Source organism: Delphinapterus leucas, chromosome 10, assembly GCF_059928025.1.
Source record: "Delphinapterus leucas isolate spDelLeu-1000000601 "Yukka" chromosome 10, BTC_Dleu_Yukka2, whole genome shotgun sequence".
NCBI classification, from domain to species: Eukaryota; Metazoa; Chordata; class Mammalia; order Artiodactyla; family Monodontidae; genus Delphinapterus; species Delphinapterus leucas.
In genome coordinates this window covers 40,942,407-40,967,407 of record NC_143138.1, presented here as the reverse complement: position 1 = coordinate 40,967,407, position 25,001 = coordinate 40,942,407, and the positions used below count along the sequence as shown (strand labels likewise).

General features: G+C 52.8%; 4 protein-coding genes across 11 annotated transcripts in view; 3 read left to right on the top strand and 1 right to left on the bottom strand.

The window, feature by feature from the left end:
- Positions 1–1,100: 1,100 nt before the first annotated feature.
- On the top strand, positions 1,101–16,314 carry KIFC1 (kinesin family member C1). 5 transcript variants are annotated; one of them, XR_016394649.1, is made up of 11 exons: positions 1,101–1,284; positions 7,515–7,655; positions 7,773–7,866; positions 8,383–8,436; positions 8,549–8,599; positions 8,807–9,207; positions 9,883–10,662; positions 11,463–11,753; positions 11,855–11,928; positions 12,056–13,336; positions 15,502–15,576. XR_016394649.1 is itself a non-coding variant. In XM_022581601.3 (11 exons), the coding sequence occupies exons 1-11, from the start codon at positions 1,273–1,275 to the stop codon at positions 15,544–15,546; spliced, it is 2,016 nt and encodes a 671-aa protein (XP_022437309.2). In that variant the 5' UTR covers positions 1,117–1,272; the 3' UTR covers positions 15,547–16,313. The 5 variants fall into 5 exon arrangements, 3 of the variants coding, with proteins under 3 accessions (XP_022437309.2, XP_089774999.1, XP_089774998.1); XM_022581601.3 differs by having other exon boundaries at positions 1,117–1,284; positions 7,518–7,655; positions 12,056–12,131; positions 15,502–16,313; XM_089918873.1 differs by lacking the exon at positions 1,101–1,284 and adding an exon at positions 15,935–16,313 and having other exon boundaries at positions 2,893–7,655; positions 12,056–12,131; positions 15,502–15,565.
- Positions 16,315–16,773: 459 nt separating this feature from the next.
- PHF1 (PHD finger protein 1) lies at positions 16,774–21,958 on the top strand. 2 transcript variants are annotated; one of them, XM_022581606.3, is made up of 15 exons: positions 16,774–17,030; positions 17,760–17,938; positions 18,030–18,111; positions 18,212–18,307; positions 18,746–18,846; positions 18,942–19,090; positions 19,274–19,369; positions 19,552–19,620; positions 19,765–19,888; positions 19,999–20,066; positions 20,234–20,338; positions 20,446–20,635; positions 20,720–20,814; positions 21,087–21,167; positions 21,336–21,958. In XM_022581606.3, the coding sequence occupies exons 2-15, from the start codon at positions 17,780–17,782 to the stop codon at positions 21,622–21,624; spliced, it is 1,704 nt and encodes a 567-aa protein (XP_022437314.1). In that variant the 5' UTR covers positions 16,774–17,030; positions 17,760–17,779; the 3' UTR covers positions 21,625–21,958. The 2 variants fall into 2 exon arrangements, with proteins under 2 accessions (XP_022437314.1, XP_022437315.1); XM_022581607.3 differs by lacking the exon at positions 21,087–21,167.
- Positions 21,959–22,071: 113 nt separating this feature from the next.
- On the bottom strand, positions 22,072–23,692 carry CUTA (cutA divalent cation tolerance homolog). 3 transcript variants are annotated; one of them, XM_089918875.1, is made up of 7 exons: positions 23,568–23,691; positions 23,433–23,481; positions 22,958–23,166; positions 22,739–22,798; positions 22,584–22,629; positions 22,411–22,460; positions 22,072–22,293 (listed from the first exon to the last, which is right to left on the bottom strand). In XM_089918875.1, exons 2-7 carry the CDS (start codon positions 23,472–23,474, stop codon positions 22,167–22,169), a joined length of 534 nt encoding a protein of 177 aa, XP_089775001.1. In that variant the 5' UTR covers positions 23,475–23,481; positions 23,568–23,691; the 3' UTR covers positions 22,072–22,166. The 3 variants fall into 3 exon arrangements, with proteins under 3 accessions (XP_089775001.1, XP_022437318.1, XP_022437317.1); XM_022581610.3 differs by lacking the exon at positions 23,433–23,481 and having other exon boundaries at positions 23,568–23,692; XM_022581609.3 differs by lacking the exon at positions 23,568–23,691 and having other exon boundaries at positions 23,348–23,462.
- The window catches only part of SYNGAP1 (synaptic Ras GTPase activating protein 1), a 34,696-nt gene continuing 32,736 nt past the window's right edge, over positions 23,042–25,001 (top strand). Inside the window, exon 1 of the mRNA XM_089918877.1 lies at positions 23,042–23,972. Coding sequence (XP_089775003.1) covers positions 23,915–23,972 — 58 coding nt within the window. The 5' untranslated portion in view covers positions 23,042–23,914. The remainder of the gene's footprint in view (positions 23,973–25,001) is intronic.

Below are 25,001 nucleotides of genomic sequence, written 5' to 3'. Positions count from 1 at the left end.
GTGGGGTCTTTTGTTTTGTTTTGTTTGGCCACGCCTTGCAGCATGTAGGATCTTTGTTCCCCAACCAGGAATCGAACCCGTTCCCCCTACAGTGGAAGCTCAGAGTCCTAACCACTGGGCCGCCAGGGAAGGCCCATAGCTTGTATTTCGAAACTAGTGGAATCTAGATCCACTCCCAATCAGCAGTGTGACTTTGTACTTGTTACTTCACCTTTCTGAATCTGGCTCCTTCATCTAGCTTGCAAATAAGAAATGCAAAGCACTTGACACAGAGTAAGAGCCCAGAGAATTGAGGGATCATTAAAAGGGATAATGCACGGGTACAGTTAGTCTGAAAAGCATAAAAAATATTCCATAAACGTAAGCAGTAAGGCCTCCATGGGCTCTAGGCTCGGAAAGACTCAAGCCAGTTCTCTAGCACCGGTAACAGCGCCCAGGTACGTAGGAGGTAAGGCGAGGAGGCTGACTGGAGAGAAAAATCCTCCTCTCCTGGGCCTCGAATTCCCACCGTCGGGCTTCCATGGAGCGCCAAGCTGTACTCAAGGTCATTAAGTTTGGTGATAAATGCCAAAGAGACCAGGGAATGGGCAGACTCAGCCACTCTGACATCCGCATAAGGGATCCAGCATCAACTTCCGGGATCAGTTCTAAGCATCTGGGAGACGTCGCGCACCATTCGCAATCACATCGATCCAGTCGGGGCTAACGAGTGCACTTCCTACTGCCGCCGCTAGGGGGCACTGGTCGCGCCCCGCAAGGGTTCTGTTTGCGCACGCGTGGTTCCTTTCCTCCAGCGTCCCCGCCCCCACACGAGTTACGTTAGGGCGGCGTGTTCCCTGCAATTTCTGACGCAGCGAGCGCAGGCCGGGAGCCGAGCGGAAGTCCAGCGCGACTCCCGCTGGAGGAGGGGTGGGGTGAGAAAAGAAATAGTGAGGCCGGAAGTGTGACTAACACGCCAGCCTCCCAGGGCAAGGGAAGCAGGAACGGGAAGGCGGAGGCCTAGTGAGGTGTGGCCTCGGGAGGTGGACGACGCTGCGATTGGCCCTCGGCTGTGGCGGCGGCGATGATTGGCCCCTGAGTGCGGAGCGAGGTGAGCAGGGTGGCGGCCGTTGAAATTCAAAAGTGGCGGGTGTGGCGCCGCGCTGGCAGCGCCGGAGCCCGGGACGCGCGTGTTCTGTGTCGCGAGCGCGCGAGAGAACGCGGGTCCCGGGAGGCCCGGCGCCCTGTCCTCTTCCACTGCGCTTCCCTGCCGTGTGTGGCACGGAGCTGGACATGGAGCCGCAGGTGAGTAGGGGTCGGCGCGGGGACGACAGCTGGTCGCCCCACCCCGCAGTGCTGACGTGCCGGCGGCCTCAGTTCTGCCTGCCTGCCGGGCCAAGGTCGTGCGCCCCCGCACAGTGGAAAGGGATGAGGGGTGGAGAGTGGAGAAGGCAGGGAGCAGCCCCAGGAGTGGGGGTGGGGGGAGTCTGCCTGCCTTCCCGCAGCTTCAGGGAGTCCCCCACGGCCTTGCTCACTTTCATGTTTCCAGGATTTCCCATTTCGAATTCTCAGGCTTGTCTGAACACGTTCCCACCTGTCCATTCCTACTCACTATTGCAGTGTGGGCTCTGAGATGACCACTAGCTCTAGGGAAGTGGTGTCTGAGGCCAAATCCCTGCTGATGTCCTTTCGTGTCCCCTCTCCTCTTTGCGGCCTCTTCGGGGTGTAGGAAGGGGAGAAGGGGAATGGAGTACTGTGAACTGAAGGACTCCTCATTATCTCTCCTTCCCCAGGTTTTGCAGAGATCTCTGCTCAGTGGGACTGGTTAACTTAATTTCTTCTCTCATCAGTGCCCTGCTGCACCTCACAACCACCTGCAACCTCCCCTCTCCAGTGGAGAGAGGTGCGTTTGTGACAGTGAGAGTGGGTTGACTTCTGGTGCCAGAAAAGGCCTCCTGCCTGAATCCTCTGTTTACTAGTATTTCACATTCAGATTTACCCAAAGTCAGGTTTCAACTTGAAGAGATACTCTTTGTATCCTGCCAGCCAGAGAGCAGAGCAGTGTGATGTGACAGTGAAAAAATTAGAAGGCTTCTCATATTTATTCATCACATATTTACTGAGCACCTATTATGTGCTTGGGATGCGGCAGTGAGCAAGCAGAGATCCCTGTCATCATGGAGCTGCCATTCCATGGGAGACAGGCAATATGTGATAAGTAAATTATATAATGCTGTTAAGAAGGTGATAAGGGCTATGGAGAAAAGGAAAATTTTGAGCAGATTAAGAGAGGGAGGGGAGGCCAGCTGACAAGATAGACTGTTAAATTGGGTTGTCTTAGTAAGCTCCGTTAAGAAGGTGAGAGTTGAATAAAGACTTGAAAGAGGTGAGGGAAACAGGCAAGTAGTTATTAAGATCATTCCAGGCAGAGGGAATCCGCTAGAGCAAAGCCACTAGAGTTGTGTAGCAAACCCGAAATGGAATGAGCAACGGGGAAGTTTGTGGGAAGGGATGTCAGGTAACAGAAGGGGCTGTTGAATGCATTGCTCCTCGCAGGGGCCGTTTTGAAGACTTTGATTTGATTTTTTTTCTCTGAGTGAGATGGGGAATCACTGGATGGTGTTTTGTTTTTTTTTTTTTTTTTGCCATACGCGGGCCTCTCACTGTTGTGGCCTCTCCCGTTGCGGAGCACAGGCTCATGGGCCCAGCTGCTCCATGTGGGATCTTCCCAGACCGGGGTACGAACCCGTAATCCCCTGCATCGGCAGGCGGACTCTCAACCACTGCGCCACCAGGGAAGCCCCACTGGATGGTTTTAAGCAAAGAGAGACAAGATCTGTCCTACAGTTTAAGAGGACCACTCTAGGGGCTTCCCTGGTGGGAAGAGGGGCATGCGTACCGCAAAAAAAAAAAAAAAAAAAAAAAAAAAAAAAGGAGAGGACCACTCTAGCAGCTGCATTGAGATTAGACTGTAAGGAAGAAAGGATAGAAACAAGTAGAGCTTTTAGGAATGGGGCAGGTTTTCTCAGCTTTCACATTATTGACTTCTTATGGGGGGCCGGGGGGATTGTCCTATAAGTTGTCTGTTGTTTAGCAGCATTCCTGGCTTCTACCCACTAGATGACAGTAGCAACCCCCACCTAATCATGACAAAGTGTCTCCAGACATTGTCAAACGTCCCCTGGGGAGTAAAGTCATCCCTAGTTGAGAACCAGTAGAGTGTGATAATCCAGGTGACAGATGATGGTAACTTGGATCATGGTAGTAACAGGGGAGGTGGTTACAAGTGGTCCGATTCCGGATCTATTTGGAAGATAGAGTTGGCCACGTTTGCTGATGTTAGACTTCGTGGTACGTAAGAGAATGAGAGGACTTTGGGTGTATTTGCTTGAGCAGCTGAAAGATGGATTTATATCAACTGAGATGGAGGAAGCTGCAAGAGAGCAAGGTTGAAGGAGGGTTAGACGTCAGGAGGTTAAGATTTCAAAGTCTGGGCTGGAGACAATAGTTTGGGAGTTGTCAGCATATGAATGGTGTTTAAAGCCATAGGAGTGGCCTAGAGTGTAGATAGAGAATAGAAAGACCACTGTTAAAGTTTGGGTATATGAAGAGGATCTACCAGCGAGGTAGGAAAACCAGGAGAGGATGGTCTCCCAGGAGCTAAATGAAGCGAGTGTATTAAGGAAGAGAGTGATCAGTTGTATTACACGCTGCTGATGGGTCAAGAAACAAAAAGATGAAGAATTGGTTTAGCAACACAAGCAGACTTGTGACCTTGAGGGCAGTTTTGGTGGAATGGTGGGAGTGAAAGCCTGACTGGGACAGGGTTAGGAGAGAAAAACTCTTTTTGGTTGAAAGTAATAATAACATGTATTATATACTGATTGGAATGATCCAGGAGAGAGTGAAAATGATGGTGCAGAGGAGAGAAGGAAGGCTTGCTGGAGCACTATTCCTGTGTGGGTGAGGGTGGGAGCAGATGCTCACGTGCAGGAGATTCCTTAGCAGCAGGGCATCCATCTGTGATCCTGGGAAGTGGGTATAGGAGGGGTTCCATGAAAATCTGTTTTTATAGAAGGTTAAGTGCATATGCTTATTGTGGAAAGTTGGGAGTCATCCTGTCTAGCTTTATAGATGGGAGAAAAATAAATACTGTACTCTTAGGAGTTGTCCTGTATAAACAAACCTTTGAACACATTTTCTGAACCCACACAAATTCCTGGGAGGTAGGCCTTTAGTTGATCCACTATCGTAGTGTAGGGAGAACGAAGGCACAGGTAATTTAAAAAATTCAGTGTTTGACCTTGAAATACTTAAAAGAAAAATTTAGTTTTCATACTACATTTGATTAAAGTGAATTAAAATCAGCGTTCTTTGTGCACGTTTCTGCAGGTGGCAGGAAAAGAGAACACCACCTCCTTTTTTTCCCCTTTTTATTTGTATAGGAGCCAATGGTTTGGATGCATTGCAGTTTATTTGAGCATTTCCCTGCTGGTGGACATCTAATTTCATTCCTTGAAAAATGTATTGAGGGAATTCCCTGGCAGTCCGATGGTTAGGACTCCGTGCTTTCACTGCCAAGGGCACAGGTTTGATCCCTGGTCGGGGAACTAAGATCCCACAGACTGTTCGGTGCTGCCAAAAATTAAAAAAAAGAAGTATTGAGTCCTACCATGTAGCAGACATTGTACTGGGCACTCTGGTTCTATAGTTGTGAACAAAACAGGCATGTTCTTGTGATGCTCACAGTCTAATGTTAGGAAAGACAATAAACCAATAAACTAAAAATTTAAAAACCAGGATATCAAATTGTTTCAGAGTTTTCTCTTTAGTGATGTTCTGTGAACATCCTTAACCTCACTTTCCCAAAGCTGAACTTAGCATCTCTTAAAAATTAGCCCTTCAGGCACTCTCAGATCTCTCCATATTATTTCTTACAACTGCATGTGTATCTACAGTGGTTTTAAAATGAGAAGTTTAATTAAAAAACAAACAAACCCAGATTTTCCTTCTGTGATCTTGGGAACCAGGGCAGGCTTCTTGGAGTCAGCCTGGACTCCATCTCCTTCACTGCCTGACCTCTAGCTACTCCCCCCCACCCCCACTAAGCAGATGGCTCTGCTTAGCCAATCAAACCCTTAGAACATCCCCTCTCAACTGAGTTCCATGAGAATTAAGATCTAATGCCCTAAGGCATCCTTTGTATCTAATGCATTAACTTCTCTCTGAGGCACCTAGAATGGTAAGAGCTGTTTTTCATATTCTTGGGAGAATTGAGAAAACAGATCATTTTCTGTAGAGCTTAATTCTCTTGTACCCCAGTTTGGAAAGGCTGCCCTAGAAAGTAAGCTCTGGGCAGGCAGGGACTTTACATTCATTACTCTCACACCAGAGCCTAGAAGAGCAGTCATTCAACAAATCTAGTGCAACAAATCCTTGTTGAATGGATGAATGAAGGAATGACGCCATCCCTCTGCTGTGATAACCCTTGTCTTCTATTTCCGTTCATTCTTTGCATTGCGCACAGTTCACTTTTTCAGTAAAGATCGAGTCATACTATTCTTATGTTTAAAAATCATCAGTGTCCCTCTTGTCTTCAGTAGACCCCGGATTCCTTATCACGGCATACCACGGTCTTTCCTTCTACCTCTCTTTTCCTCTCCCCACTTTCTATGCACATCCCTGTGTTCACTTGAACAGAATAATTTGTCATTCCTTACAAGTCCCTCTCCTTGCTTTCTGCTTGGAATGTTCCTCCTTGGCCCAAGCCCATCAAGCCAACTCTTCCTCATCTTCAAGGCTTGGCCTGAAAATACTTTGTAGAATTGTGTCTGACACTCTCCCCATCTAAACTGGATGCCCACACCCTCCTTTGGGATCCTTTTATGATAGCACTTGGTAAAGATTTAATCATCTCTTTAAATGCTTCGCTTGCCTACTGTCCTGTCACAATCTTGAGGGCAGGGACCACGTCTGTTACTCCAGAATCCAGATCATTTCCTGGCATGTAATAGGCACTTTGTAAATATTGAATGAATGAAGTAAACTGAAGGGCAGAGAGAGATTGGCCTTGGAATTAATAGTTACCTATAGTGAAAATCAGAAGTTGATCTATACATGGTGCTTTCCTGATGGTGGGATAGGAGTAGGGTGACCACTTGTCCCGGTTTGCATAGGAATTACCTGGTTTTAGCACTGAAATGCTGTGTCCCAAGAAACCTCTCAGTTCTTGGCAAACCAGAATAGTTGGTCATCCTATGTAGGAGTAACCATAGGGTGGGCATGATCCCCAGGTACTGAACTGGGCTGCTTAGAGGAGAGGATCTTTCTTTCCCACGCCCCTACCTCATACCTGTACTTCGGTGGTCTCCAGACTGGTCATGCCCCTGCTTCCTCGTCTTCCCCATGCAAGTCAGCCTACTTACACCTCATTATTATTTATTTATTTATTTGTTTGTTTGTTTATTTATTTATTTTTGGCTGCATTGGGTCTTCTTTGTAGCACATGGGCTTTCTCTAGTTGTAGTGACCGGGGGCTACTCTTCGTTGCTGTGTGCAGGCTTCTCATTGCGGTGGTTTCTCTTGTTGCAGAGCACAGTCTCTAGGTGCGCAGGCTTCAGTAGTTGTGGCTCGTGGGCTCTAGAGCACAGGCTCAGTAGTTGTGGCTCATGGACTTAGTTGTTCCGCTGCATGTGGGGTCTTCCTGGACCAGGGCTCGAACCCGTGTCCCCTGCATTGGCAGATGGATTCTTAACCAGTGTGCCACCAGGGAAGTCCCTATTATTATTTATAATAGGCTCTTTTGTATGTTTTTCACATGCCTGATCAGAAACTGTATCTGGCTCTCCATATATGCAGGGCTAAAGCCTAAATTCCTTAGCTTAGCATCAATGCCGTATGAGACAGTGTGATCAAGTGGTTACAAACATGGCCTCCAGAACCAGACTGTCTAGATTCTAACCCTGGCTTTGCTTTTTATTCACTGATGACTTTAGACCAGCTAGTTTACCTCTCAGCCTTCCTTCCCTCATCTGCAAAATGAGGCTAATAATAGCTCCTCCTCAGTGGGCTGGGAGGTTTAAGTCAGTTGATACAGATAAAGCATTTGAAACAGTTCCCAATAAATGTTACCTGCTCCTCCTACCCAGTCTTCAAACTTATTCTTCCAACTCTCTCCCTTGTTTATGATCTCAGCTTTCCCTAAAAGGGCATAGTGGTTTCCCAGCTGTACCATGTGCAAGCTTAAGGTTTTGCCTTCCGAAAGGAGTGTTCCTTTTCCCTGCTTTTTTAAGTACTGCCCTTAAACTTAGCTGAAATTCAGCATCTGTCCAGCTGTTCCCTTAGGGTTTGTGTTACGTCCCACCTCTCTCCATGGTTTTAGACGGCACAACATCTGTGAGCCGCAGTTTGTGGCACAAGGGGTACTCATATAATGCTTGTTGGTGGTGATGAGGATTAGCCTGGGGGGCCATAAACGGGAGTTCTTGGGACATTTGGGCCACAGGGTATTGTCTGAAGGGTCTCTCTCTACCCAGCAGAGGTCCCCCTTGTTGGAAGTGAAGGGGAACATAGAGCTGAAGAGAGCCCTGGCCAAGGCCCCTTCCCGGCTCCCTCTCCCGGGAAGCAGGCTGAAGAGGGGTCCCGACCAGATGGAGGAGGACTTGGAGCCTGAGAAGGTGAGCTGGGTTTGGAAATCCATGTACGTGTGTGTGTGTGTGTGTGTGTGTGTGTGTGTGTATAAAACCATCAGAGGGTAACCATGGACTCCACCCCCCATCCTTGTCTTTCCCCAGAAAAGGACACGAGGCCTGGGCACCAAAGTGGCCACATCCCACCCCAGAGCAACGGCCCTCACCACTGTGCCACAGACACAAGGCCAGACCGCAGGTGGGCTCCAGGGCACAAAGTCCAGTTCTCTTCAACTCACTTCTTTCTTTTTCTTTTCTTTCAATCTTAGCTTATTTTGAATAGGTAATATGTTTCACTTGTTTCAAAATTCCGAAGGCACGAAAGTTGTTATACAGTGAAAAATCTCCCTCCTGCCCATGTTCCCCAGGCACCCAGTCCCCCCACCAGGGGCAACTGTGAGTCCTTCCAGGGATGTTCTGTGGGTTTGCAAGCAAATATGGGCATGTTCCCCAACATGTTTTACACACATGCTAGCGTACTTTACACCTGGTTCTGCCCCCTTGCTCTTTTTGCTTGTCTTGGTCCAACTTGTTTCTTGGCTTGTTGGTCCTAGGAAGGATATCTCTAGGAGTTGGTCAGATTTAAGGGAAGAAGGAAGTTATCTTATTTCTTCTAATCCTCTGAAAAAGCAGCCCCTCTGCCTTCGGCCCAGCCAGAGTACATGCCACCCTGAGAATCATGACTCTGCTTTTCTTCTGTCCAATCTCCCGACAGTGCCGAAAGTTCCCAGGAAGACAGGACCCCGATGTTCCGCAGCTATCGCCACAGGTAACAGTGCTTAAGACCTGGGGCCAAGAAGGGATTGGGGGTAAAGGGAGAAGGATGGAGGTGGAGGGACCCTGATGCTATAATTCCTTATGTCACCTCCCCAATTCTCTAGTGCTGAAGAATCAGAAGCCAGGCCCTGCTGTTCCTGCCCAGAAGCCTGGCAGTAGGTGACAAATATAATCCTTGGGTGAGAGGCTGGGATAGGGAAGAGGAGGTGGTGAGTACCTAGAAAAATCCTTTCGGTCTCTTCCCTGTCTGAAGAAGAAGGAGATGGAGGGTCAGGTGTGGAGGCCCTAAAGGCTAGGAGGGAGGAGAGAGCCAGACAGAGCCAAGAGTTCCCTGACCTTTGTCTTTTCTGTGCCCATCTTAGCAACAGCTGCTCCTCCTGTGGTGGGAAGGAAGAAACCCAGCAAACGTCCAGCCTGGGACTTAAAGGGTCAGTTATGTGACCTAAACGCAGAGCTGAAATGCTGCCGTGAGAGGACCCAGATGTTGGACCAGGAAAACCAACAGCTGCGGAACCAGCTCAGGGAGGCCCAGCAACAGGCCACGGCCCTGGGGACAGAGCGCAGGACACTGGAAGAGGAGTTGGCCAGGATGCGGGCCCAGGCTGAGCAGGGCCAACAGGAGCTGGGGAACCTGAGCACTCGGGTCCTAGAGCTGGAAGAGCGGCTGGGCACGCAGGAGGGCTTAGTGCAAGAGCTCCAGAAAGAACAGCTGGAACTGCAGGAGGAGCGGAGGGGGCTGGCTGCCCAGCTGGAGGAACAGGAGGTAAGGGCCAGCTTCTCGCCAAATGCTGACCCTTCTTTCTAGGTTGCCCGGAAGTCACTTTGGGCTTCGAATCCCTGACCACCTCTCTCTGGCAGTACACCTCCGTCCCCTACCCTGCTCCCCCGTTGCCCCCACCCCCGCCCACTCCTGACTCTGTCTTGCTTTCTGCCCCACTTCACCCTATCCTGACTCTGTTTCCGTATCTTCCCCGGGTCTGTATTGCCTCTACTTCTCCGCCCCCTTTCTTCTTTCTCTGTTTTCCTGATAAAAATTCCCACGCATTCTCTCTCCTTCTTATCCATTTGACTCCTTGGTGAGCACCAACTAGATTGCATTACTTGTAGTCTCTCAAATGACTCGATTCTCAATTCAGGGCATTTTGCATATACACGTCCCTCTTTGTGGAATATTCTTTCTGCACTCCATCCTTCCCTTGGTCCACTCCCATACTTTTTGGGTGTCAGCCTAGATATCATTCTCCTTGTGCCCCTTCTGGATGCTCCCATAGCACTCCCTATTCTAGTACTATGATTCCTATTTCCTTATCTCTTTCTTTACCAGTCTGTGAAGTCCTTGGGGGCAGGGCCCAGCCCACCTCCCACCCCCGCATCCCATCATGACTTGTTCTTGTTCTTGGTTGCATCTCACCCTCTGTGTCTGCTCTGTTCTGGACAGAGGAGGCTACAGGCATCAGAAGCTGCTCTGTCGGGCAGCCAGGCAGAGCTGGCATCCCTGCGCCAGGAGGCTGCAGCCCAGGCGGACTTACTGGCTAAGCGGGAAGAACGTCTCCATGGGCTCGAGATGGAGCGCCGGCGGCTACACAACCAGCTGCAGGAACTCAAAGGCAATGTCCGTGTCTTCTGCCGGGTCCGCCCCGTCCTTCCAGGGGAGTCCACCCCACCCCCTGGCTTCCTGCTATTTCCCTCCGGCCCCAGTGGGCCCTCCGACCCTCCAACCCGACTCAGCCTCTCCCGGTCTGACGAGCGGCGTGGGACCCTGAGTGGGGCGCCAGCTGCCCCCACCCGCCATGACTTCTCCTTTGACCGGGTATTCCCACCAGGGAGTGGACAGGACGAAGTGTTTGAAGAGATTTCCATGCTTGTCCAGTCAGCCCTGGATGGCTACCCAGTATGCATCTTTGCCTACGGCCAGACAGGCAGTGGCAAGACCTTCACCATGGAGGGTGGGCCTGGGGGAGACCCCCAGGTGGAGGGGCTGATCCCTCGGGCCCTGCGGCACCTCTTTTCTGTGGCCCAGGAGCTAAGTGGCCAGGGCTGGACCTACAGCTTTGTGGCAAGTTACGTAGAGATCTACAACGAGACTGTTCGAGACCTGCTGGCCACTGGGACCCGGAAGGGCCATGGGGGTGAGTGTGAGATTCGCCGGGCAGGGCCGGGGAGCGAGGAGCTTACTGTCACCAACGCCCGATATGTTCCTGTCTCCTGTGAGAGAGAGGTAAGTGCTGAGGGCCACTAGCCTGGACACGGGAGGCATGGGCAGGGTGACAAGGATGGAGGTGGACGAGCAGGGGGAGGAGAATGCTGAGGATGAGGAAGGGTGAGTGGTGAGGGGTAGATTGCATATTCAGTTTTGGCTGGTGGGCTATGAGGTGCATCCGCCTTTGTGGAACCAAGGAGTGGAGAGAAGTGATGGGCCTGCTGAAGCGGGTGCCACTGGGCCCTGCCCGTCAATCTCAGGTCTCACCTCTGCCCACTCTTCTTGCTCAGTTCATGACATCCATGCTGGCCTCCCGCCTGTTCCTCAGCCTGCTCGTCACACCCTCAGATCAGGGCCTTTGCACGTGCTGTCTCCTTTGCCTGAACATTCCTGCTCCTCTCCTGGAAGGGCTTGCTCCCTCGCTTAAGATTTTAAGACATTGAGGCCATCCCTGACCATCCTTTTTTTTTCTTTCCCTAACTTTTGGCCGCACTGCACAGCTTGTGAGATCTTAGTTCCCCAACCAGGGATTGAACCCGGACCCCGGCAGTGAAAGCACAGAGTCCTAAGCACTAGACCACCAGGGAATTCCTGCTGGCCATCCTTTCTAAAATTGCAACCCTCACCCTCACGTACTACTTTTCTGTTTTATTTTACTCCTTAGTACTCTCAGACACACTGTGTATTTTACTTACTCTTTTGATGGCTAGAAAGAAAGCATCAGGAGGGCAGGTGCTGAGTCTTACTCATCGCCTTACCTGACCTAGCTATGTACTGACTTCTACCTGCCTTTGCCTCTTGCTGCTGTCCATCCCCAGGTGGAGGCCCTGCTCCATCTGGCCCGCCAGAACCGGGCTGTGGCCCGCACAGCCCAGAATGAGCGATCGTCACGAAGTCACAGTGTGTTCCAGCTGCAGATCTCTGGGGAGCATGCTGGCCGAGGCCTGCAGTGTGCGGCCCCCCTCAGCCTTGTGGACCTGGCTGGGAGTGAGCGGCTAGACCCCGGCTTGGCCCTCGGCCCTGGAGAGCGGGAACGCCTTCGGGAAACGCAGGCCATTAACAGCAGCCTGTCCACGCTGGGGCTGGTCATCATGGCCTTGAGCAACAAGGTAGTAATGGGGGTGGGGGCAGGCGGACCCCAGGGAGAGGTTGGGGCTGACCATGCTGAACCCAGCCCTGTCCTAACCGCCTGTCCCCCGCAACCCTCTAGGAGTCCCACGTGCCTTACCGGAACAGCAAGCTGACCTACCTGCTGCAGAACTCTCTGGGCGGCAGCGCTAAGATGTGAGGGGAAGGGGTGGGCTGGGAACCACAACGTTGGGGTCAGGGTGGGGGAGGCAACACCGTGAAGACCTGGCCCAGGCTCCGCCCAGCCACTGATGCTGGGGCTTGGCCCCCTCTCTCTCCACAGGCTCATGTTTGTGAACATTTCTCCCCTAGAAGAGAATGTCTCCGAGTCCCTCAACTCCCTCCGTTTTGCCTCCAAGGTGCGGTCACTACCAGTCCCATCCCTGTCAGACCTCCTGGGGATTATAGGCTTCTCCACCCCTACCCTACTGTCCTTCAGGCCAGGGGGCATGGTTCATCCAGAATGGATGTACATTTGCCAGGCATCTGGGGCACTACCTACCTGGATCCTTTTTTTTAAAAAAAAACTATTGACGTTTGGGGGTTTTTAATTAAGTTTTTAAAAATAGGTAGTTGAAAGGTCAAAACTATATCAACAGAAAGCTATATACGACAAGTGAGATTTAACCACTGCCCCTGTCCCCATTCTCCCCACTTGCCCTAGTAATCATTTTCATCATTTATCATTTTACTTATCCTTCCAATGTTTCTTTTTGCAAATACAAGCAACATGCATGGGATTTCCCTCCTTATATAAGACGTCTCTTCTCCCCCTCTCATATATTATGTTGTCCCGTGCTTTTTTTTTTTTTTTTTGCGGTCCACAGGCCTCTCACTGCTGTGGCCTCTCCTGCTGCGGAGCACAGGCTCTGGACGCGCAGGCCCAGCAGCCATGGCTCACGGGCCCAGCCGCTCCGCAGCATGTGGGATCCTCCCGGACCGGGGCACGAACCTGCGCCCCCTGCATTGGCAGGCGGACTCTCAACCACTGCACCACCAGGGGAGCGCCCGCTTTATTTTTACATCTGCCTAGGACTCCACTGTGTAGATGCACCAAAGTTTATCCACCAGTTCCCTCTACTGGACACTTGGATTATTTCCACCCTTTTACTATTATATACAAAGCCATGTTGGCTAACCTTGTACATTATCATTTTATATTTGTTTAGTTACATCTAACTATCTAGGGAGAGATTCCTTGAAATGGAATTCCTGGATCAAAGACGTACAGGTTTTTCAGACTGTTCCAAATAGTGTGAATTCAGGCTCCAATCCCCACGAAGATCAGCTGTGTCCATGGCCATGAATTCTCTAGGAGATTTAAGCTCCCTCTACTAGAGTTAAATCAGGATGTTTCTTTACTGTCTGCCTCCAGAGGGCAATTTTTTCCTCTGGTTACTTGTTTTCCTGAGGGTATAGTCCTACGATGTGTTCTGGCTTTATTCAGGGTCTCTGATCTTGTGTGCCCTTCTGCACTCTTGCTGCCATGGTAGTAGTCAGCCACCTTAGCACCCTGCCCTGGTCTACTTTAATCAGGATTTCCCTTGCAATCTTGCAAGTTCAGGTAAAGTTTTTTTTTTTTTTTTTAGTTTATTTATTTTTGGCTGCTTTGGGTCTTCATTGCTGCACGTGGGCTTTTTCTGGTTGCGGCGAGCGGGGGCTGCTCAGGTTTCTTACTGCGGCGGCTTCTTGTTGTGGGAGCATGGGCTCTAGGCACACAGGCTTCAGTAGTTGTGGTGTAGGGGCTTAGTTGTTTTGCGGCAAGTGGGATCTGCCCCGACCAGGCCTCAAACCCGTGTCCCCTGCGTTGGCAGGCGGATTCTTAATCTCTGCGCCACCAGGGAAGTCCCCAAGTAAAGTTCTAGCAACATCATTAACACCCAACAACATGAACTCTTTAATATCCTCTAATACCCAGTAGATGTTGAATTTCCCTATTGTCTCAGAAATGCTTTTTATACATTAGGTTTGCTCTGTTCAGGATCAAAGCAAGGGCCGCCCATTTCATATGGTTGAAATTGTCTCGAGTTTCTTTTTAAATTTTTATTTATTTATTTATGGCTGCATTAGGTCTTCGTTGCTGTGCGCGGGCTTTCTCTAGCTGTGGCGAGCCGGGGCTACTCTTCATTCTGGTGTGTGGGCTTCTCACTGTGGTGGCTTCTCTTGTTGCGGAGCATGGGATCTAGGTGCGCGGGCTTCAGTAGTTGTGGCACATGGGCTTAGTTGCTCCATAGCACGTGGGATCTTCCTGGGGAGTAGGGCTTGAACCCGTGTGCCCTGCGTTGGTAGGCGGATTCTTAACCACTGCGCCACCAGGGAAGTCCGAGTTTCTTTTAATCTATAATAATCTCATCCCCTTTTATAGCATTTATTTGTTGAAGAAGTAGGGTCACTTGTCCTATAGAATATACCATATTCTAGATTTTGGCTGGTTGCTTCCTCTTTCCTTCACAATTTTTGTAGATTTAGAGGCTTGATTTGAATCAGGTTTAAATTTCTTGGGAAAAAAACTTCGATGGTGTGATACACTTCCTATTGCATCATATCAGGAGGCACCTAGTATCTAGTTGTTCCACTTTTTTTCCCCCTCCCCCTAATTGTTCCACTTTTAATGATATAAAAATTGATCATTGGGGGCTTCCCTGGTGGCACAGTGGTTGAGAGTCCGCCTGCCGATGCAGGGGATGCGGGTTCGTGCCCCGGTCTGGGAGGATCCAACATGCCGCGGAGCGGCTGGGCCCGTGAGCCATGGCCGCTGAGCCTGCGCATGCGGAGCCTGTGCTCTGCAGCGGGAGAGGCCACAACAGTGAGAGGCCCGTGTAACGCAAAAAAAAAAAAAAATCATTGGATTTGGGTATTGTCAGCCTGATCTATCCATTTAAAAACTCCCTATCAGCTTTTTCCCCTAGTGATTTTATCAGTAATACTATCTAGATCTATTATTAGGGAGTTTTTAAATGGTAATTTTTTTTAATGGTGATTTTCTCAGTTCTACATTTATTAATCACAATTCTTCTATAAATAACTCCCCTTTACCATCTATTTGGTTATTCTGAAATTCAGTCCATATAGGTAAGATGGGATAAATTCTAGATTCTTTATCAATTTTCAGTATTATAAGTTGGTATCCTGGCAACTTTCAAAGGTGAACAGTGAGTTTTTATCCAGGAGGTAACATCTTACAGATACTTACTTGTACTTTTGGTATATATCCTTTGCGGTCATTATTCGTTCTGATGCTCAAATCGCCCATCTTTGGCCAGTAGAAGCTCCAGCTTGGCTCCTGTGTCCTTTAGATAGGTCCCCAGTAGTCTTTACTCCAGATCCATCTTGTACATTTCCTCCCCTAGGCTTGGAATCATTAATTTTCCAAATAGCCTTGGTTCCTAAATTTGTGTTGTTCTTGTTTTATCTAGCTTATTAAGCATTAGTGTTGGGAGGGCTTTGGGGGTGTCTAGTCCGAGGTACTGCTAGAAACAGAAGCTCCTCTCTCTGCTCCTTTGTGGGGCTTTTGTTCCTTCTCAGGCCTTTCCTCCTCTTCCAGACCTAGAATACCTAGTGGGCATGGGAGAACTGAGAACAGCCTGAACTTCCTTTCAGAGCCCTTATTTTAGGATTCTCTGAGGGCAGCCCAAATATTGGGGGTTGGGAGGTGATTTGGAGAAAACTGTTCTTTTGGTTACTCTGAAAACGTTTTTTATTTTGTTTGTCTAAACCCCCTGCCCGCAGGTGAACCAGTGTGTTATTGGTACTGCCCAGGCCAATAGGAAATGAAGACGGATCTAGATTTTGTGTGTGTGTGAGACAGACGGGGAAGGGGGGGCGATGGGGGGTGCTTTACTGGGAGGGGGGCACTGTGATACCTGGGCCTATCAAATAAAGAAGAGGGTTTTTTGTTGTTTTTTTTTTAAATAAAGGTTTTATTAGCGGTTGCTCAATAAGGGAGATATTTTTCATGCCTGTAAAGATGGGAACTGTGGATCTTCCATTCTGCCAAGCATTTGTGTGTGTTTCACGGGGTTAGGGCTTCGGCTTTTCTCCGTAACAGACCATCCCCGGAGTTGGGTGGCCTCTAGCTCCCATACCCTGCCCCCGTCGTCCGCGTCTAGGAGTTGCCCACTAGGTGTCCACAGTCACTAGTTCTGTTTCCCCTTTGCCACAGGCCACCCCAGCCCGGGGCAGGAACTCCTCTGGCGAGTGTGGGAAGGTAGGAACCCGAGCCCAGGGGCGCGGCTGGCGCTCCCTCCCACAAACTGCTGGCTCTTTCCTCCCGCTCTTTCCCTGCCTTCCCGTTCGAACCGCCGGGGCTGGCCCCGCCCGCTGCCCATTGGCTGGCTCTCGGCGGCGTCACCGCCTCGGTACTAGCCCTCCCGGTCCGTGGACCCGCCTTAGAAGTGCGGGGCGGGACGCAAGCCCCGACTCCCTCGCGCCAACTGCCGGGGGCCCCCGCCCCGTAAAGGAGGGGCTGGGTCCTCCCAGGTGCCGCGCGCGCGGGAGGGGTCACGCGTGCGCAGAAGCACGGCGACGGTGGGCGGGGGGGCAGCTAGGCACAGCGAGGGCGGGGCCGGGGCAAAGGCGGGGGGAGGGCGGGGCACTCGAGGGAGGAGGGCGTGGCGGGGGCAGTGAGAGGGTGGGTGGAGGGCGGGGTCGTGAACTGGGGCTGGGGGGTGGGACTTGGAATGACACTGAAGGTTGGGGGGGCAGTTAACGGATGTGGCATGGGGTGAGGGCCCGGCCGGCGGCCGGGAGAGGGTATTTCCTCCTGCCCCGAGGGCAGGTCTCCCTTTGGAGGATGGGGCTGCGGGGATTCCCTCTCTCGCCGGGTCCGACAGTCCGCACACCCCATCCGCGGAGAAGGCGCCGCTTGCTCTGCACACTCCAGGCCTGTTGGAGGTGAGGGAGGTGGGGTGAGGTGGGGCCCGCCCCCCTACCCCCGGCTCCTCCTTCCCCCCAGTCCTCCCCTCCCACCATCCTCCCCCCGAGCCGGTTTGTCCCTCCCCTCCCCTTCCCTTCCTTTTCCTCCCCTCTCCTCCCCTCTCCTCCTTCCCCCCGCCGCCTCCTCCTCCTGCCGCTGCCGCTGCTTTGGCTGCTGCGTCATACGCCCCAGAGCCGCCGGGACGGAGGGGCTGGGCCTGGGGACCCCCCGGTCTCTGCCTGCACGCCCCCCGACGCCCAGACGTGCCCTCCCCGCGCGGGGGGTTCGCCTCGGTCTCCCACGTCTGCCTCTGCCCGGCTCCCGGCGGCCCCAGCTGTCACTGGTAAGGAGGCGGCGGGAGGCGCCCGTGGGGGGGGCAGGGAGCCGGGGGTCGGCGCGCAGGGCGCGGGCGGGAGAGCCGCGTCGCCCGGGCATCGGGTCGGGTCGGGCCGACTCAAGTCCCCTCTCGGACTCGCCGTCATGGGGAGTAGAGACCGAGACTGGGACACGCCCCCCTCCCGGGGCACTCAGGGAAGTTATCTAACCCGGGGGCGGGAGCCCCGAATTTAAGGGTAACCTGACATAACCTGGCATCAAGATGATTGTTCTGAATGAGACACGCGGGCCCGGGAGGCAACCGTTTCCACTCTGGAAAACATCTCCAGAAAAAGCTCCTAAAACACATCTCTGGGAAACAGTACCCCAATTATGATCCCTCTAAACAGCAATAGAAGGTGGTAGTAGAAATTGAGTGGTAACCTTTGCCTCTGCAACCATCGTTTCTGCTAAAATCTCAAGGCCAGCATATAACATCCCAGGGGAGCTCTGGAAGCTGGGAAACTAGAGAACTAGGTTGGTAGGGGGGGTAGGGAGAAGAGAGCCAGTGGTGACTGTGTTGGGAGAGTTGGAGTCAAGAAGCTCGGGAGGGGGGCCCAGTGGTTTCCCATCCAGGTGTCTCAGGGAAATGGAGACTGGGGGCACACCTGCTTGAGTCCTTGACAGAAAAATAGGCAAAGAAAATGGGGACCAGTTCCTCAATATTCATAACTTTCTCCTCCCATCCCACTTCTAGCTAGGCCCCCCCAGGATGCAATGGCACAGCCCCCCCGGCTGAGCCGCTCTGGTGCCCCCCCACTTTGGGACCCAGCTTCCCCTGCTCCCACCTCAGGCTCCAGGCCTCGACTTTGGGAGGGTCAAGATGTGCTGGCCAGATGGACAGATGGGCTGCTATACTTGGGGACCATCAAAAAGGTAAGACCTTTGATCTCTGACTTGTCACCTTTTCTCATTTCCCTTATCTAGTTCTGACTTCCATTTGATCTTCTGTGCCCACCCATTCCAGGTGGACAGTGCTCGGGAGGTGTGTCTGGTCCAGTTTGAGGATGATTCCCAGTTTCTGGTTCTATGGAAAGACATCAGCCCTGGTGAGAGGCCTGAGGGTGTGCATCCCGTGGAAAACAGAAACCTGGTGTGGGGGGCAGAAAGGGCTTAAGGACAGGCCTTCTGACACTGTATTCTTCACAGCTGCCCTCCCTGGGGAGGAACTCCTCTGCTGTGTATGTCGCTCTGAGACTGTGGTCCCTGGGAACCGGCTGGTCAGCTGTGAGAAGTGTCGCCATGGTGAGAGAGCGGGACACCTGAATGGTCCAGCTTGCCCTGGGCCTTCCAGGCTGCCTCTCACCCTTCCCTCTAGCACTGGTCCTTATACCACCTGTCCTGGCCTGAGTCCCCAAGTCACTGCTCTGGCCCATCTCCTCAACCCTGTAACCTCACTCCCTTCCAGCACAGGGAGTGGCAAACATGGGACGGGACATGTGAGCTCTGCAGGCAGAAAGTAGTTCAAATACACCCTTTTCTACCCATGTGACCTTGGGCAAGTCCCTAAACTTTTAAGAGCCACAGCTGCCTCACCTGCTATTAAAATAAAGGTAACACGCCCACCCCAGCAGGACCACGGTCAAGAATGAAATGAGATGGGTAAGACTCCTCCTGTCCCAACACCTAGTGCAGACAGGTATGCAACGCAATGAGTGGTCTATCAATATTATCGTTATTCAGCTTATCACCAGGACTGCCACGTTCCAAGGGCCCCAGCCCCCGGAGAGGGAGAGGGCACATCCTGGGTCTGCCGCCAGTGCGTCTTTGCCATCGCTACCAAGGTAAAGGCACCTTCCTGTGGGAGCCTCCCACCCCCAGCCTCTCCCGAGTCCTTTCTTCCCCCACCCCTGAGGCCGCTTGCCTGTTCCACCTGCAGAGGGGAGGTGCGCTGAAGAAGGGCCCCTATGCCCGGGCCATGCTGGGCATGAAGCTGTCCCTGCCGTACGGACTAAAGGGGTTGGACTGGGACGCCGGGCATCTGAGCAACCGGCAGCAGAGCTACTGTTACTGTGGTGGCCCTGGGGAGTGAGTAGTGAGGGGCGGGGGTTAGGGAATAAGTTGTGGGGGGCGGTGGTGGATGCAGGGAACGAAGGAGAAAGAACCGGGTGGCTGGCTGGAGTGTTGAAGGTGTGGGAGAAGGTGGTGAGCTGGGTTTGGGGCAGTTAAGGAGGGGTATTTGGGGGTCACTGGTCCTGTGTTTCCCCTCAGGTGGAACCTGAAGATGCTGCAGTGCAGGAGCTGCCTACAGTGGTTCCATGAGGCCTGCACCCAGTGTCTGAGCAAGCCCCTCCTCTACGGGGACAGGTGAGCCTGGCTGGGCTCTCCAAGAGCTCTGCTCCATCACCTCCATCCCAGACCTGGTCTCTTCCCAACCTCTGCAGCTTTGCTTACCTGTTGGCCCGGTCCTTGCTTGGGAGTCCCCCCCCACCACAGCATGGTGTAGTTTTCCTGTAAAAAGTATTTTTCTCCCTCTTGCCCATGTCCAGGTTCTATGAGTTTGAATGCTGTGTGTGTCGGGGGGGCCCTGAGAAGGTCCGGAGGCTACAGCTTCGCTGGTGAGCTGGATGGGGCACGAACTCAGCATAACTCCTCCCTCAACACCCCCAGTTTTTCACCTTACAGGCCCCAGCCCCCCGCCTTGGGACACCCCCTGGGTTTTGTAACCCTTCTACCACCTTGACAAGTTAATGTTTCTCCAGGGTGGACGTGGCTCATCTTGTCCTCTACCACCTCAGCGTTTGCTGTAAGAAAAAATACTTTGATTTTGACCGTGAGATCCTCCCCTTCACCTCTGAGAATTGGGACAGTTTGCTCCTTGGGGAGGTAAGGGGTAGTGCAGCTCTGGGGGTCAGGGTGGACCAGGGAGATGTGGAGAAAAGGGGGAGGGAGGGAATCACTGCTCCCCTGACCCCATTTTCCTTCCCCTCCCCCAGCTCTCAGACACCCCCAAGGGAGAACGTTCTTCCAGGCTCCTCTCTGCTCTCAATAGCCACAAGGACCGGTGAGTTGGAGGGAGGCTCAGAAAGAGATGGAGATATGGTATGGCAGCCTGGGAGGGGAGGGGCTGCAGCCCACCTGGAAGATCACCTCTGAAAAGGACTGAGTAATGGCATAGGAGGGTCCCTTTTCTACGGCACTGACCTTATATTATTTCTCCCCTTACCCCAGTTTCATTTCAGGGAGGGAGATTAAGAAGAGAAAATGCTTGTTTGGTCTCCATGCTCGGATCCCTCCCCCTGTGGAGGCCCCTACTGGAGATGGAGCCCCCACCAGGTCACTGGTCCAGGGGGGATGGGGAAGTTCTCAGGGTGTATGTATGGAGTCGGGGAGGTCTTGGGGTGTCCGGGAGGGGGCTGGGGGGATAAGGAGGCCTCTTACAGCTTCCCTTCAGGGCAGGGCCCTGGGGGAGGGGTCTCACGTCCCCTGGGGAAGCGCCGGAGGCCGGAGCCAGAGCCCCTGAGGAGGAGGCAGAAGGGGAAAATGGAGGAGCTGGGGCCACCCTCAGCAGTGCGCAACCAGCCCGAGCCCCAGGAGCAGAGGGAGCGGGCTCGTCTGCAGAGGGCACTGCAGGTACAAGGGCAGGGGCACCCCGTGGGGCAAATGGTGGTGTGGGAAAAAATCAAGGATTATCTCTCAGTCCTTTGCTCCTTCTAGGCCTCAGTGTCTCCACCACCCTCCAGCCCTAACCAGAGTTACCAGGGCAGCAGCGGCTACAACTTCCGGCCCACAGATGCCCGCTGCCTGCCCAGGTCAGTGCACCTCCTGCCTCCAGCCAGGTGTACTCCCTTGGAACCTCTCTTCCAGTCGTCTACATTTTCTGGACTTTCTCACCCAGAATTCTTTCCCCTCTCTCCCTTGGCTGCCCACTTCTTTTCCTAGAGACACTTAGAGCCAATGTCTGCTTCCCAGTATTCTGGGGACAGGGGTTCCTTGAGGGTAGTGTTTGAGCTCTGCCCTTCTCAGGGGAGAGGGTCCTGTTCCCCTGCTTCGGGTCCTGACTTTCCCCCTCCCCCAACCCCAGCAGTCCCATCCGGATGTTCGCTTCCTTCCACCCCTCTGCCAGCACCGCAGGGACCTCTGGGGATGGTGAACCCCCAGACAGGTGAGATTCTACTCCTTTACCTGTGATACCTCTGTCCTCTTCACCTCTGTGCTCTTAAGTTCCTTGGTCTCTAACCGTTTTTTTTTTGTTTCTCTAATCCACACATGGCGTCCATTTCTGGTCAGTCCTTAATCTCCATCTGGACTGACAATTGCCTTCTCTCCCTAGGTCACCCCTGGAACTTCACATTGGTTTCCCCACAGACCTCCCTAAAAGTGCCCCCCACTCGATGACTGCCTCATCTTCCTCAGTCCCAGCCCCCTCCCCAGGTCTTCCTAGACGCTCAGCACCCCCTTCTCCCCTGTGCCGTAGTTTGTCTCCTGGAACTGGGGGAGGAGTCCGAGGTGGGGTCGGCTACCTGTCCCGAGGGGACCCCGTCCGGGTCCTTGCTCGGAGAGTACGGCCTGATGGCTCTGTGCAGTACCTGGTTGAGTGGGGAGGAGGGGGCATCTTCTGAACAGCCTGCCTCTGCCCACTTACTTCCCCATTCACATTCACCGGCACTTTCATACCCTGACCTCTGACCTCACCTACAGCTGGGATGTACCTGCGGCGGTAGGGGGTACTTCGCCCTACTGCCCAGGCTGGAATCCAGGTGGGGGGTTGGGGAAGAGGCTCTCTCTTCTCTACTCCCTTCATGATTCCTGACCCTTCCCCCATTCCTCTTCCCATTTCCTTTGATGTTATTTTGTTACAGCTTTTTAAATATTTTTAAAAATTATTTAACCCCTGGGGACGGAGACTGAGGAGGGGAGGATGATAAAGGATCCTGGGCTCTGTATCATTGAAATAAAGATAAATAAACTTAGCAGCTCTGAGTCATTCTGAAAGATGAGAACAAAGGGACTAGAAGCACTTCTGATCTTCCCAACCAAATTCACTTTTTGACAAGGAAAAAGGAAAATGACAGAACTAAAGCTTTATTAAGGGTCCAGTCATCACCTGGAAGGCAGGGGGCATTGAAGTATATGAAGGGAACGTGGCAAAAACAAAGGCTCATCACGGTGGGGCTGTGCCGGACTCAGGAACTGACCCTGTAACCTGGCGCACCCAATGCAGGTACGGGGAGTTGCCCTGTTCCACAGGCAATGCAATCACCTCGGCCACTTCGTAAGGGTGCACAGAACTGGGAAAAAGATGGGGGATCACTCAGAGATTTACCCGAAGGAGCCCACCCCCTTAGACTGCCCAGCAAGTCTCACCCCACAGGACACACCCTCACCTCTACCCATAAAGTTCTCACCGAACAAAATCTGTCAAAGCTGGAACCAAGGAACTTTGGGTTTTTATCATCTAAGGGAGGGAAGACAATTGAATCAAAAGGTGAAATTGATTTCAGGATCTCAGACGAGGGACAGGGATCAAAGTAAGTGGTCAGGGAATTAAGTTTTTGTTGGGTGAGGGAACGTTTCTCACCATCAGCACTTCACTGTCCTCCTCAATCTTTCCTTTCCACTCATAGCTGAAAAGGTCAGGAAGAGAGCGTTGTGGCAGCAAAGATTTCCCCCAAGGAAAAAAGACTGCCAGTCAGACCCGAGAGGTAGGTTAACCCCCCAACTTCTATGACTCACATGGATGTAATCTGAGGAATGAGGTTGACGCAGGCTGCCAGGTGCTTCTCCACCACAGCCCTTAAGGTGAAAAGACAGCCCCATTTAGAAACCCCGTGACCCGGATTTTTGCACTGGCAGCCCAGAGACAGGCAGGAAGCAGCGGGAGGGCACTCTTCTCCCCCACCTCCAACTCTCCCTTCCTAAGCATCCTTCCTCGCTCCACACTGAGGTCCCCACCTGGCGATCTCCTTGGCGACCTTCTCGTTGGGGCAGGTGACAAAGGCTGCAGAGACCGAGCCGGCAGCGTAGGCGGAGCCCGAGGCTGGCGAGGGCTGGGACGGGGGGCTTCCTGAAGCCATGGACAGCAGGGCTCGGGGTAGCAACAGAAGGCGAGAGACTACAGGCAGCAGGGCCGGCATCCAAAGAAGCGACAGGAACAGAGCGGCCTGAGAGCAGGAAGTGAATTCTGTGTCTCCCCATAAATACCCCAGGAAATTGCACCCCGGGAACCCTTTGCTTGGATAGACACTCAGGCTCTGCCTTCCCTCTTCTGCACCCCGAAGGAAAAGGTCCCTGAAGCTGAGAGAGAAACTTGTAAAATTAAGACAAAGACTCGGTTTTCACTACCTCCTCCCGGGCCAACCTCTGGGATTTGGGGTGCGGGTGGTGGTCGAAGCTTCGAGGACCGGAAGAGGCGGGGCCGGTCACTCACCCCTCCGCCGAGCAGGAATGCGGGAGCCCGCCCCCCCCTCATGCAGCCTCTGCTGGTAGAGGAGAGTTGAATATCAAAGGCCACACGTTACGCCGAGGAAGGGCCCCAAAGCTAGGAAGAGCGGCCTCTTCTTACCTGGGCAGCAGCCACGTGATAAGAAAACAGCGCTGACCACGTGACAGTAGAAGCCAGACCACCCTAACCCCCAGAGCCAGCCAATCCTTGCCCTCACGTGGCCCAGTTTGTCCCGCCTCCCAGTGAGGGAGGGGCGAAGAGGGATCCAACCAATCAACAGCCGGGTCTGCAGACGTGCACGGAAATGGGACACCTGTTTCCGTGTAAACCGGAAACGGCCTATTGCAGGCTGAGGAGAGCCGCAGCGGCCTTCCACTGTCACGTGAGGGGGCCGGTCCCCTCAGGCGGCGGTACCTCAATGAGCTACGCGAAGAGACCAATCGCGGGACAGCCTCGCAGGCCACGTGATGAGAGACCTGGCGCAAGGAAAGGGGGTCTGGAGACCCCGCAGAGTCGATGCGTCAGGTTGTGGAGTGGGGAGTCATACTTAAACCCCAGAATGTGCCTAGTAACAGCCCTTACACTGTTCCCGAGGCCTTAAGGAGTGGGAGGGTCTTAGGAGATTGAACCTCAGGAGGTGGAGAGAACGCCCCCTGCCATTTTGGTTAGGAGTGACAGATGCCTGAATTGGGGATGCGCAAGTATAACCTGAGGAACCAGCTGTCCCTGGGTAGGGGGGAGTGATTAGGCAGACACGGCATGGCAAGACCATGCCTAGGTGAGGAAAGATGCATTTTTAAAAAAGGACAGAGTGAGACCCTGTAAATGGGATAGAAGATGATTAAAATGGGGCTGAGGGCGCTCAGCCCTCTTAACTGAAACCCCAAAGCTGGAGACAGACTGGTGAATCGGTATGGGGTGTGGGGGAAGGGCTGCAGGTTGGGGATATGAAGAGGACACCAGGAAGTAGTGATGGTCCTTTTGTCCCTTATCCCCTTGCTGTTTCACTCTCCGGGACAAGTCTACCTCTCACTCTTGGGTCTCCTTCCCTTAACCCATCCCCCTAGGAGCCAGGACCTGTCCTACATAAACTCCCTGGGGCCCAAGCACATCCTGTGACCCAAAAATGGAGACAGGGGCCAATGGGAGGAGAAATAGGTGGAAGGAGGCAGGGAGAAAAACGCTCTTGCGTCACCCCCTACCCAGTATTCCCCCTTCCTCCTAGGTCTGGGGTCTCTGGTCTGCTCTGTGGGTATGACTGGGCATTTCCCAGGCTGAGTTCTTTCATACCTGCCTCTCTGGGGCTGGGGTCTCCCTGAGATCTCTGTCTTTGGGTTTGGAGTTTGTCTCTGAGATCTCTGTGGGGTCTTTCAGTATTTGCATTGGCATCTTTCTCAGGATTGAGTTTCATTGTTTTTTGTTTAGGAGGTTTCTGGGTCCGCGATCACCCTCTCTCAGAGATCTTAGAAACTCTTTATGAGTCTGGGGTCTCTTGAATTCTGCATCTCCGGGCTAGCTGAGTGTCTCCTGGCCCCGCCCCCACTGCCCCCAGGG

What these genes read in the sequence shown, in the direction of transcription:
- KIFC1 (XM_089918872.1), top strand. Translation starts at nt 7,428, where the DNA reads ATGAGGATTAGCCTGGGGGGCCATAAACGGGAGTTCTTGGGACATTTG. An exon ending in TCCTGCCCAGAAGCCTGGCA is followed by an intron (nt 8,600 to 8,806) that starts GTAGGTGACAAA and finishes TGCCCATCTTAG; the next exon opens with CAACAGCTGCTCCTCCTGTG. An exon ending in TCATGGCCTTGAGCAACAAG is followed by an intron (nt 11,754 to 11,854) that starts GTAGTAATGGGG and finishes GCAACCCTCTAG; the next exon opens with GAGTCCCACGTGCCTTACCG.
- PHF1 (XM_022581606.3), top strand. Translation starts at nt 17,780, where the DNA reads ATGGCACAGCCCCCCCGGCTGAGCCGCTCTGGTGCCCCCCCACTTTGG. An exon ending in ATGGAAAGACATCAGCCCTG is followed by an intron (nt 18,112 to 18,211) that starts GTGAGAGGCCTG and finishes TATTCTTCACAG; the next exon opens with CTGCCCTCCCTGGGGAGGAA. An exon ending in GTCTGCAGAGGGCACTGCAG is followed by an intron (nt 20,636 to 20,719) that starts GTACAAGGGCAG and finishes TGCTCCTTCTAG; the next exon opens with GCCTCAGTGTCTCCACCACC.
- CUTA (XM_089918875.1), bottom strand. Translation starts at nt 23,474, where the DNA reads ATGAGGGGGGGGCGGGCTCCCGCATTCCTGCTCGGCGGAGGG. An exon ending in GTCGCCAAGGAGATCGCCAG is followed by an intron (nt 22,799 to 22,957) that starts GTGGGGACCTCA and finishes TTTCACCTTAAG; the next exon opens with GGCTGTGGTGGAGAAGCACC. An exon ending in GCTTTGACAGATTTTGTTCG is followed by an intron (nt 22,294 to 22,410) that starts GTGAGAACTTTA and finishes TCTTTTTCCCAG; the next exon opens with TTCTGTGCACCCTTACGAAG.